Below are 12669 nucleotides of genomic sequence, written 5' to 3'. Positions count from 1 at the left end.
TTGCATTCATCTTAATATCATAATGTAATCTTCTAGAATATAATAAAAGGGGAAAGCAGATATTCTCCTATTTCTTAAATTGGACATTAAACTGGCCTTACGCTGCTAGTATCCAGTTGTTTTTCATTTCAGAGACTGCACACTAATAGTATCATGTAGATGTTTCTTCTTCTATAAAAGAAATCACATAATAATTGCAGTGTTTTAGACAGATCATAAATAATGCATTTGTAGTATTTTAATGTTGTTTATCTACTCGGAACTACAAGAGGTGTTACCACTATGCAAGACACCTGATATCCTGGACAGCTGTTTAGACCCTAGTTACCATTTAGGCCCAGTATCAATGCTAAAAGGAACAAAATGTTGAGCAAAGAGAGATCACAAAAGAGAGTAGGTGTGGCTTGGCTAACCACAAGGGATCACATATTTCAAAGTTTTCTAAAGACTTCAGCTTGGGAAAATTATAAACTATACCAGAGAGACAGAGTGAAAGCAAGTGCTAAAGCAGGCAAATAGCCTTTAGACATCAGTAGATGTGAACTCATCTATACAACTCCAGATTTTCAAAGAAAATCATACAGTGAAAGAAAAACAGCAAGAGGCAAAGACTTTGACAAGATGTTAGGGATTGTTGAGCTTTTTGTAGCTCTGGTAGCATCTCTGCTGATTTTGCAGTTCTTAAAGTTGCAATGGATGCGTAGCCAACTTCCTCCAGGACCAATTCCCCTCCCTATCATCGGAAACTTGTGGCTGCTGGACTTCAAACTTCGTCGAGAAACTCTCGCTAAGGTATTTATTTATTTCTAGAGCTGAAAATTCACTTGAATATATTTTAATTTGAATTATGCATTGCATAGGAATGGTCTAAACTTGGAAAATAATTTCATTATCCTCAAGTTTAATTACCTGCCAATTTAAAAGAATACAAAGACCATGCACTGGTAAAAATATTTCCAAGAAAAACAAAAATCTTAATTGCTCTATTCATTGTTATTTTCTGTTTTGGATACCGTGCCATCTTTACATAACATTATCACAAACTCTAAATGTCAACAGCATGATATTCCATTGACAGTTTTATTCTCTGTTATATTTTGTGTTAATATCTCATCTTGCAAACCATCTCTGGTAGAACTTCCTTTGCCTAACACTGATGTCACTAGAATGTTCCGAGACTGTGAGTGGTCTGATCTCTGTTAGATACCCTACACTGACCTCTTTCTGCTTATTCATACAAAATTTTGCAATACGCAAATAGTTATTGAAATGGAGCAGGAAGAAACTGATCTCTGTTCAGATCACAGCATTACTACTGTATAAACCAATTTAAAACTTTTGTAAAAGTAAGAAATTTGCTTCAAACTCTTTTTCAAGGGAAAATACAAGTATGATTTGAGGAAAGATAACAGAGAAAAATATTAAAAAAATACTGAGAAGCTATAAGAGTGCAAAAACATTTCTTTGCTTTCTTCAGAAGTTAGAGGCAAGAAAATACAATAATTTTAGTTAAAACAAACAAAAAATAGCCCTGGAATTTTGCCATTGTTCATTTGGTCTTTGGTTCAGAGCTGACAGAGAAGATTTGTTTCTCTTTGTGTTTTCAAAAACATGTTCTTTTGAGAGTTGTCCTTAGTGGCTTTTCCAGAAGACAAAATATAACCATCTTCTGTACCCAAAGCATGCAACAACAGAAGGCAAAACTTTGTTGAAATCCTTAATCTAATTTGATGGTGGCAAATAGGTTTAGCTGTAATTATGAAAAACTCTTAAAAGGAATTTTTGTATATGTATGTGTGCCTGGTTCTTTATGCGCATGTCTCTGCTTTACATTTATTAATTTACTGTTATTAACTCTCCAGTTAACCAAGCTCTATGGAAATATCTACACAGTGTGGCTAGGACAGTCACCTGTGGTTGTACTAAATGGATATAAAGCCGTAAAAGACGGCATAGTCACCCATTCGGAAGAGCTTTCTGGACGACCTCTCACACCTTTTTACACGGACATGATGGGCGAAAAAGGTACACTGCAGTACTGAAAAATAAAGATGACATTGTTAAGGAGAAAGATGCTTTTCCCATACATGCTGACACACAACTTTGTAATTGGGCAAACAAGTTCCATTATCTAGAGCTAGCATATAAGTGAAAACCAAAAGATTTGTCTTTTACACGGCGTATCATTGGCTTCTCTTCTTCCCAGTGTATTCAAAGAAGCATCTGCCTAGAGGAGTTGCCCTTCCATTGTATCAGTTCTAAAACAGAAGATTGTTCATGGTAAAGATATCTATACACAAGCTGCTGTATCTTTACCAAAATCTGTTATCACTGAGTTTTCGGGGTCACATTTATAAGCAACTATATCATTGACCGTCATAAAAATCCGATTACAGACCAAAAGGCAATATCTGAAATCATGATAATCTCTTTGTTACTGAAATAAATCTGAATTTAAATTCAATTTTGTCTCCTGCAGTGAAAGGATTTCTCTTCGCAGCAACAAAAGAAGTATTTCTGTTTTCTTCAGGTATCTTTTTAACCAGTGGGCACACCTGGAAGCAACAAAGACGCTTTGGCATGACAGTTATAAGAAGCCTGGGACTTGGTAAGAACAACTTGGAGCATCAAATACAAATGGAGGCCTGTCACCTTGTGGACATCTTTGCAAACACAAAAGGTAAATCCATTAAAAGGAAGGGAAAAAAAAAAAAAAAAAAAAAAACACCTTAGAGCTTTTTCTGAAATATAACAGATTCTGGGAGTGAAAGCCTCAGCACACATTTTATGAGCAATACAGATAAGATTTCACATATTAGTGGGGCTTTTACTGGCTTCTTAATTGCATTCTTCGGAAAAAAAAAACAGAAAATATTTTGTCTGCAGAGTTGGCAATATAAAATTGTTTTTAAAATAAGGATATTGAAAAAATGTTTATTATCAACACAGCCCAGGGGACAGCTGGTAGCAATTCCCACCACTGAAGGAGTTTTGAAACAACCTATGTTCTTCTCCATAAAAACACAATTTGTGACCTGCAAAATCATGACCTAGTAGTTCTAGGGCAGCAGGCCATTGGGATTTGGCAAAGGAAGAACTCCAACACAAGGAATCTGTCGTTCAGTTGTCTAAAACTTCTTCAGAGATCTAAATGAAATGGAAATGAATAACATTTTAGCAAGATGCCAAAGTAAAGCAACTAAATATAAATATCCTGAACAGCTAAATCCCTCATCCACATCGTGTTCCACACTGCTGAGAAAATGCACAGAAGTTGCCTAATGTCTCTCTCCAATTCTCTCTGCCCTAGTTACAGCAAAATGACCTCTCTTCTGAAATTCATAAAACTTTAAGATGTGAAAAATCAATAAGCCATCTAGTCAGAGTTCCTATACAGCCCAACTCTTTACCTTCCAGGCAATCCTTCCTCAATTTTAAACCAAATAATTGTACTTGCTCTCTCCAAGAAGGATTGCAAGGGTTGGACTGAAGTCAAGGAGATATATAATCCATCTCTTTCCTTGGTACTGCAGTTCACTAGTTGTCCTTGCCATTAACATGCGTACTTAATTTGGATTTTTCTGGATTTAGCCTGTGTTCATTTGTTCTTGCTATGCTTTTCTCTGTTAGATTAAATAATACTTTAAGATTCAGCATTTTCTTTACATAAAGACATATAGTAGCTACATAAAAATAGGTGTTCAAGTGATCAAAGCTACCTCGCAATTTTCTTTTTCCGTTATTTCTAAATTAGTAAAATAAATCCTTGAAAATGTCAGGCTTACTGGATGGAATACTTTTGCCTTATAATAGTCATAAATATATACTCTAGCTATATTTTTTAAAGGTTTTAATCACATATTATTATTGACTGGAAAAAAAAATTAACTAGCTTCAAGTCATAACATCACGGATAGCTTAAGACTCATTGCTGATTAGATTTTCCCAATAGCTCTTTTACCCAGATTCCTTTATAAAACTGCAAAAATTTCCTTCATTCTCTTTATCATGCATTCAATTTATTTGGAACACATCAAGTTAACATTTCGCTCACTCTCTACCCTTAATTTCAGTTCAGCTATTCTCTCTTGCCTATACATTCCAGCTAGCTTCCAAGTTTATTCCTACTAACTACTGGATTTTCATATTCCCGTTTTTAATTTGGGCAAAGATTACCTTCAGTTTCTCACTGCTTGTGAAGTCAATTGTTTACCTTTGTTTTCTGCATTTTTTTGCTTGCTTGACTGAGAAGTCTGACCACTCAAGCTTCCTTCTTTTCCAGTTGCCTTCTAAAATTCTCTAAAATCATTTTCAGCTTGTATAATTCCTATTTGAGATCAAACTTTGGCTCCAGTGCACACCATTATAGGCAGCCACCTGTCAAACAACATCATATATCATTATAGTCTTCCAGTTAAAACTCATTTTCATTCCAGGCAGAGGATTACTCTCTTGCCCCTTGGCTCTGTGTCTATTTTTTATTATTATAGAGTTGCAATGAGAATTGTACGCACTTTTAAGTCACTTGAAGAAATGAAACCCTCTTGATATCACAGCTTGCTTCATAAAGCAAGAAAAATCATCAGACACTTCCCCAGCAGTTTTCTTTTCCTCTCCTCCTCTTCTACAGTTAGCTCACTGAAAAAAAATTTCATGTTTTCAGCTAGACCAAGTATTTCCTGGCTTTATTTTCCATTTGGTTACAAAAATCCAGATCACTGATTTCTCACCTCTTCATATCCCTTTGCTGCCAGTTCTTCCTCTTGTGTCATCTACAAACTACTTCCAAATTCACTGTCCAGAAGTTTTCATTTTTCAGAGGTATCAGATCCTTTCATAATTCAACTCCTCCTAGAAGATACGATGAGGGTGGTTGAGAGGACTGCTGCACGAAACAGCTTCAAAGAAACGAACTAAATATGATAGACATTATTCAGGCTGCAGAATTAAGTACTCAAAAGTTAGGAAGTGCCTACTCACAGTCCAGATGCAGCACACTATTCTTTAACCATCTACTCAGACATTATTTTTTTCACAAGATACTTTACATAGCATTCATTAGTACACTCAGGTTGAACACAGAAGGGAATAAAATCAGTTCAGAAACAACTCGGATTCTGGATTTCTCCAGCTTTCAAGCACTTGACTTTGAAATCTAAATATTATTATGTTCAATACAGATTCTTATGTGTTCCACCAATTTAAATTGAATATAGAAATTTATAAAATGGAAAAACTATATCTTAAATCTGAAGAACATTTTAAAAATACAAATACAGACATATATTGTTATATAACACCTCATGTAAACTGCTGCCTTAACCCTTTTTCACAGGAGCTGTTTTCCACCCTCTAAAATAAGCATTATGCGAGTTCTGCCTTTTCAGTCTGGGAAAAAGATTACAGCTGAATGTAAGCTGTACAAACCTAACTACCACAAGTCAGAGAGTAAAAAAGAGACCTAACATCTGTCTTCTCAAAACTAACATTCACCAAATCCTACAAGAGTTAAAAAGCAAATTTAAAATTTAATTACACTTTAATTACGCTTATAATCTTCCACTTAATTTGTATTAAACTTGAGTTCACTTGTATGAAATTTACCTAGAAGTAGTGTGATCTTCTGTCCTCTGAACTAGTCACTGTTAGTGCTAGTCACTGTTAGTTCTTCCTCTTCTTCCATTTTTCTCACTGTAGTCTATTCAGAGATATTCACTAGTACTTGTTATATTCACAGGCAAACCTTTTGACCCCCATACTTTCATTGTCCATGCCATTGCAAATGTAATCTGTGCTGTGGTTTTTGGCCATCGCTTCTCCAGTGAGGATGAATCTTTCGGCAAGCTTATCAAAGCTGTTCATTTTGTGATCTACTTTCAAGCTACTATCTGGGGAAGGGTAAGAACTTAATTTTCTTGTTCTCATTCCTTTAAAGCAAGTCAGTGCTTCACAAGTTAAAACAAATTAATTAAACGCTAGTTTATTCCAATTACCATTATTCCCAAACCTTTCTATACCATTGCTCTACAAAATACTGTTTAAGTTAGCATCTACCTTGTATATCTCACGACTTGCTCATATTCCTTCTTTATGTCAGTAACCTGTGGGTCTTAAAAATTCAAATCATTATTGTTTTTAGCAGTTCCAAAATATACAATGTATTTCAAATTAAGAACTACCTTTAGTTCTTTAAAGCCTAACTATCACCTAGGTTGTGCTGACATGGCATGTTAGCTTTACTTTATTTATTTATTCACTGTAATAGGTCCTTCAACACTTCCACACAGAGATGCCTTAAAAATAGAGTTAAAAAAAAAATCAAAGTTGGGAAAGCCTCCTACTTGTGAGCCAGATTCAGCCCACAATTGCTCTGATCCCACCCTTTTCCAGAACTCCCTGCTGTGTTATCAGATAGGTAAAAAAGGTAAAATATAATCATTTCCCTGCTCTCCTGTAAGCTGATATCCACTCATCACATGGTGTTGACATGTCAGTGATGATGGAGAAGGACAGGTTACATGGTTTGTGCTGGCCAATAGATTTCTCATTATAGGCATAACTAAAACAAAGGTTTTATCCATAGTCCTAGAGACTGAAGCCTATCCAAAACAGAACATACAAACAAATTTAAAAAATAAAAAGAAAAAAAAAAGGCTTTTCCCTAATACACTTGCCAGTCTCTCTTAGAGAAATCTCTTCCAAGGTTGAGAGAATTGTCAGCTTCCATACAATTATTCAGTCTCCCACCTCTCTATTAAGGATAAAATGTTCGGCAAGTGGATGTTGACCCTAAACACAATCATTACAAATTAGACTGCTGAATATTATCAATAGGTCATTAACAAATCCCAAACAAGTTTTCTTCACTGACAGTTCACTTACAGGGCAACGTAAGGGTTTCATAATCCCCATTAGAAATGTAGAATAATTTAGGTTGGAAGGCACCTCTGAAGGACACCAAGTCTAACAACCTGCTCAAAGCAGGTTGCTCAGGGACTTTATTTTTAGTCAAGTCTTGAACACCTCCATGGATGGAGATTCCACATAGCCTCTCTGAGCAACCTGTTCCAGTATATGACCACTCTCATGGTTAAATAAATAAAAATTAAAATTAAAAAAAGCGCTTACATCTACTTAGAATTTCCCATATTCCAACTTGTGTCTGTTGCCTCTCATCCTAATTTGAGGCCCATGCATTGCAGCAATTCCACACAGTTATCAGGAAACCAGAACTGTGTTCTCAGTTTAAAAGCGCTCACGTATTTTTCCTTTCTGTTCAAATTACAGATGTATGATGCTTTTCCATGTCTTATGCGTCATTTCCCAGGACCTCATCAGCAGGTGTTTGTGTACAATCGTTTCATGCATAATTTAGTTATGAACGAGGTCCAGATTCATGAGAGACAGAATGGAGGCGATCCACAGGATCTCATTGACTTCTACTTGGCTCAAATAGCAAAAGTAAGTATCTGGTTATCACACTAACCCCTCCTTGGCTTTAGTGCCTCCTACAAATACATGCTGAATTTTTACAGGCATACTTCATTTGTTTGGCACAAAAGGTGTTTTGATGGACTGCTGTTTTCATCAAGCAATGCCAATTTCTACATGACCAGTAGTATGCCTAAAATCATCCACTTCTTGTGAATATTCCCTACAGACCAAAGATGACCCTACCTCTACTTTTAATACAGACAACATGGTTCAGACTGTGGTTGATCTTTTGCTGGGAGGGACAGAAACAACAAGCACCACCCTTCTCTGGGCACTGCTCTATATGCTAAAATACCCAGAAATACAAGGTGAGCAAAATACAGTGTCAGAGAGAACTGTATTCAATAGTATATCATAATGAACATCATTACAGTGTATTAGTTCAGCCATTTAAAAATGAATCAGAATTAACTATTAATAATGAATAACACAGATGGTGATATGTCAGTAATTGAGAGCTAAGAAATTAAAGTTTAATCAATGAAACAAACATGCCATCAGCTCTCTAAGAAGCAACACAAGCAGAGGTTTACAGAAGTCACTACCATCCCCTTCTAGTGAAATAAAACAAAGGCAGAATAGCAAGCTAAAGACATAATTTCGTACATAACCAAGACTCTCTCTAACCTTCAAAGTGGACAAGCTTTAAAAAGGCACCTAGTCTGATGTATTCATAAAAATGAATCATGCCTGTCATTTCAAAGTTTAAACTGATTTTTGAAACACATTCATCACCAAGTGGGATATGTCTTAAATCAGAGATCATCTTGTGCTCTGGGTATATGCCCTTTTTGAACTGAAACCCACACAGCAGTCAAACCACATGCCAAGGTATTTTACAGCAACACAATTTCTTGTTTCCCCAAACATTGATCGCAACCAGAAAACTGCAGGGAACAAAAGGAAAGTAAAATATTTTCATTCTTCTGCAGAAAGGGTTCAGAGAGAGATAGAAGCTGTTCTGGAACCCTCCCAACTAATCAGCTATGAAGACCGTAAAAGACTGCCATATACAAATGCTGTGATTCATGAAACTTTGCGGTACAGCAACATTACTTCTGTTGGGGTCCCTCGACAATGTGTGAGAGATACAACTTTGATGGGCTTTCACGTTAAAAAGGTATAGAGTGCTTATTCGTGTTTCTTACGGCTTTCACTTATTAATATTTAGTATTTATATCACATTATCATCTGCAGTTCCTAATTTGGCTTTGGAAGTATGTGATGGCACGTAAGAGACAGGAAACAAAGCTGACTGCCCTGAATGAAGGGTAAGTCTACATAAAGGCAGGCAAAAGGAAGTTTTAAGAAAAGGCTAATGCCACAAGTAGCAAAGAGTGAACACAAAAACTTAAGTCCCTCCTTTCCTACTAATCAAATAGGATTGATATCTGGATATAAAAGCAGAGCATATGTTTTAAGGAGTGATGAAGACAAGAGGTTTAATGAATTTCAAGCTAGTTAACTGTCATACATTACCTGGAGCTACCAATGATCATCCCTGACCAAGAAAATAAATAAATAAATAAATAAATAAATCCACACACTTAAGATAATGACAGCTCAGTACACAGACACAGATCCAAGACGCACAATGAGATGATGCAAGTGTCCTAAAGACAGTTAGCATAAATTTGACATGGTGGAATTGAAAGACACAGTGAGAAGTACAATAAATGGAACATGATATGATTAGTCTGATGAGTATCTAAAACAATCCAAGCTGCAATTTGACTCAGACAGGAAAATACTTAAGTAGCCCTGACATGAGGTAACAAATAGACAAAGTCAGACATGTACCTTACAACAAACAGAAGATACAATGGTTCATTACACATGGATGTAAAACCTATAGAAAAAAAGCAAAGCAGAATCCAAATACAGGGCTCTAGATACAGGATGACATTATCTACTACAGAGAAAGAAAGGCCAACAAGGATTCAATCACACATGGAAAAGATAATCTCTGCTTCTTTTTGCAGGGCACACTTGTATTACCAAATTTGCACTCTGTTGTGTATGACTCTGAGCACTGGGAAACCCCTTGGAAGTTCAATCCAGATCATTTCCTTGATTTGGATGGCAATTTTGTAAATAAAGAATCATTCTTACCTTTCTCAGCAGGTAATGTCCTGACATCTTAATCTTGTTCACTATCTCTTGGGGGAAGAGCTAAAAATATTGTTTCTAAATTTCTCAATTCTACGACTTCAGAAACACACTTTTATAAAAGTATGTTTGACACAAAGATTTAAATTCAGGTGTTCTGCTGCAAGGGCCACAAATATTAGCTTGCATTTTATGTTTATATACGTTTGAACAGAGGATATTTATGGCTAGGAGACATAATGCTATCTTCTTGGTACAGGTATGGCCCCCACTATCGAGATATCTGAGCTTCTCACAGTGTTTAATCTATTAAATCCTCTTAACACCTTCAGATCAGGAAATGGATTGATTCTCACATTACAAACGGGGAACCCAAAAACAGAAGTAACGTGTCTTCTCAAAATATACACAGGAAATACGTGACAAGGCAGGAAACTGAAACTTTGTTTCCCCAAACCTATACTAATAGTCCAGCAACAGGTTCTCTAGTATCACCATAAAACTTGAAATCCAGTCTTTTCAATAGAATATTATTTTGTAATCAGAAAAAATTAAATCAAGATTTTTCAAAAGCAATGCTGTGATGTTCAATAAGAAATATCTAACTTACATTGCAACAATGCAAAGGAGAAAGAAAAAAAAAACAGTGAAAAACAGAACAAAATGTAGCCTGGAGAGTATTCTCATCAGCCTCTCCAATAACCTGAATATAAGAGAAAGGAGCACAACAAAGAAAGCTGGCATTATTTCCTGAAAAATTAAATATAAAAATTAAACAAAAACCCGAGAAGTATATTTACTCCCCAAACCAATATTAGCTGAGAACTTTTCATGTTACAGTGAAAGATTATGCTATTGTTCATTTATTGCAGATTGAAAGGCAATTACTACACTAAATAATGTACAAAGCAGTCAGATTAAGCATAGTAAATCCAATTTTCAAAGCCATCTGCCCAAATTGCCTCTAAATCCTAAAACCATGTTTGCAAAATAACTTAGCATCTTACCTCCTTTGCTCACCAAATGTCCACCAGTTTACATGAATGAAGACAACTAATTTAAGTTACCATTTTAATCAAGGCATAGGAAATTTTCGTTTTTACTCGCTTTGGTGGTGGTTCTGTCTGTTTATATAATCTATGAATGCTGAAATACACTGTGAAAACAATATGCCGGAATGAGTCATTGAGTCTATACATTGCTCTGTGTACGGCTAGGTTTCATTCCCTTACCCCAAATATCTGCTCTGGACAGAGAGACAGGATACTGTGCTGTATGGACCAAATCCAGTAGTTCTTGCTTTCTAACAACACTGGAATAAGCCTAATTACATCCTCCTACTTATCTTCAGAACTGTATCCCACAATTTTCCATTTCTTGCCCCTCAACTCCCACTTGAAAGGCACAAGCCTCTACTATATATGAAGCCTTTTGAAAACTGACTCCTTAACTGAGAAGCTCTTTATGGTTGTCACAGAACAACACAGAGAGAACAAGAGCAAAAGTGAAAACGAAGAATCTTATACATGCGCCAGAAAAGGGGGAGGGGAGGGAAACCCACAGATGTTGGCATCACCAAAGATAGTTTCTCAAGTAAGTAAAAGTAAATATTCCCCCTCAAAAGCACCTTCTCTCCTTATATGAGGAAACAATTAACTTAAATCAACAGGATTTGTGGAACTCAGTAGAACTTTTTCTGGAGTTCTTTTTCAAAACATAGCTTTACAAACCTAACTCTCTTTCCCTATTTTCTACAGGGCACCGCGTGTGTTTGGGTGAACAGATGGCACGCGTTGAACTGTTCATCATCTTTACCAACCTACTTCGGGCATTCACGTTCCAGATCCCTGAGGGAGCAAAAGAAATCAACATGGAGTATATTTTGGGTGCAATATTGCAGCCACATCCGTATAAACTCTGTGCTATTCCACGCTAGTCTGCAACATACTACAAAGCAGAGGCACTTCTGCCAGTCAATAATCATAGATATTTAAAAAGCATAGATCTCTGTCTCGTTGGAATTTGCATGTAGGTAGATCAGTATAGCAAATGAATATGTAAGTTTTTATTTAGGAGGTGTAACCTTTTACATTTGAGCTTTTTGAAATTAAAATAAATGTACTTGTCAGAGCTCACATAATCATGTCTAAGGCATATAGAAGTACACAATAATATGTTAGAGGAAAAAGAAATAAAGCATTTACATACTCACAGTAGCAAAGAGTTAGAGCTAGTATTTTAGCAAAGTGATCTGTGGCAAGCAGAGCTTTCTGCATGTGTGCTCAATCAGATACCAGACTACCTTAAAGTAGTAGAACTGTTCTGATGCAGCAAGAATGCACAAATTAAAATTTTATTTCAGCATGCTGTTTTTCACTCCTTTGCATTCATAAAGGTTCTTTTCTTCATGGTTCTTTTCTTGCGTCTTTTTGCAGAAGTTACTGGTGTACACACACTCAGTTTTGACTCCTTTTCCTTTCACACTCCCTGGTAGCATTAGGTATTGTAACAAACTTCAGCACATGCATAAGTGTTTGCAAAATAGGGCCTACTAAAAAGACAGTTCATTTAGAAAACCTTTCAACTATTTCTTCAGTATTTGTTTCCTATTTTACCGCATCTCTTCGATCCAGGTGCTTTTCTTACTAAGGTTTTCTTCCTTAACTAGTCTATCTTCTACTGAGAAGCACTATCATTTCAATAATTTACTATTTGAAAGTGAGAGTAACAACCCTTCAAGAAGTGAAGATAACAAAAGATGCCAATATTTGTTAAAGCAAATACCAGATACAGTCCTTTGCAAATTAGAGATTTGGTGCTCCTGGTCTTTCCTTTTGTTGCCTCATCTTTCCGCAACAGATGTGGAAAGATCTGACCACTTAAAACTCAGCTGCAAAACACCTTCAAAGTTCAATGGGACCAAGAGCAAATTATGCTGGGATGTAGTTAAAAGTGAGAGTACAATATTAGTAATATTAGAGAGGAGAATCAAGTCTTCTATTTCCAGTGTTCATCTCCCATTTGGTGGGAAAAAAAAAAAAAAAAAGCCACACACACACACACACA

General features: G+C 36.0%; 1 protein-coding gene across 1 annotated transcript; it reads left to right on the top strand.

The window, feature by feature from the left end:
• Positions 1-621: 621 nt before the first annotated feature.
• Positions 622-11539, top strand: LOC134143959 (cytochrome P450 2J5-like). Its single transcript, XM_062582458.1, has 9 exons — positions 622-792; positions 1863-2025; positions 2531-2680; positions 5738-5898; positions 7288-7461; positions 7661-7802; positions 8427-8614; positions 9477-9618; positions 11361-11539. Exons 1-9 carry the CDS (start codon positions 622-624, stop codon positions 11537-11539), a joined length of 1470 nt encoding a protein of 489 aa, XP_062438442.1.
• Positions 11540-12669: the final 1130 nt, after the last annotated feature.

The sequence above is a fragment of the Rhea pennata genome, chromosome 9 (genome assembly GCF_028389875.1).
Source record: "Rhea pennata isolate bPtePen1 chromosome 9, bPtePen1.pri, whole genome shotgun sequence".
In the NCBI taxonomy this organism is placed as follows: domain Eukaryota; kingdom Metazoa; phylum Chordata; class Aves; order Rheiformes; family Rheidae; genus Rhea; species Rhea pennata.
Note: the sequence above shows the minus strand (reverse complement) of the source record. Positions and strands in the feature narration are given on the sequence as shown.

Excerpts from the sequence above, each read along its gene's own strand:
- LOC134143959 (XM_062582458.1), top strand. The coding sequence starts at position 622 with ATGTTAGGGATTGTTGAGCTTTTTGTAGCTCTGGTAGCATCTCTGCTG. Across the intron at positions 5,899-7,287 it reads AAGCTACTATCTGGGGAAGG|ATGTATGATGCTTTTCCATG; the intron begins GTAAGAACTTAA and ends TTCAAATTACAG. Across the intron at positions 7,803-8,426 it reads AAAATACCCAGAAATACAAG|AAAGGGTTCAGAGAGAGATA; the intron begins GTGAGCAAAATA and ends ATTCTTCTGCAG.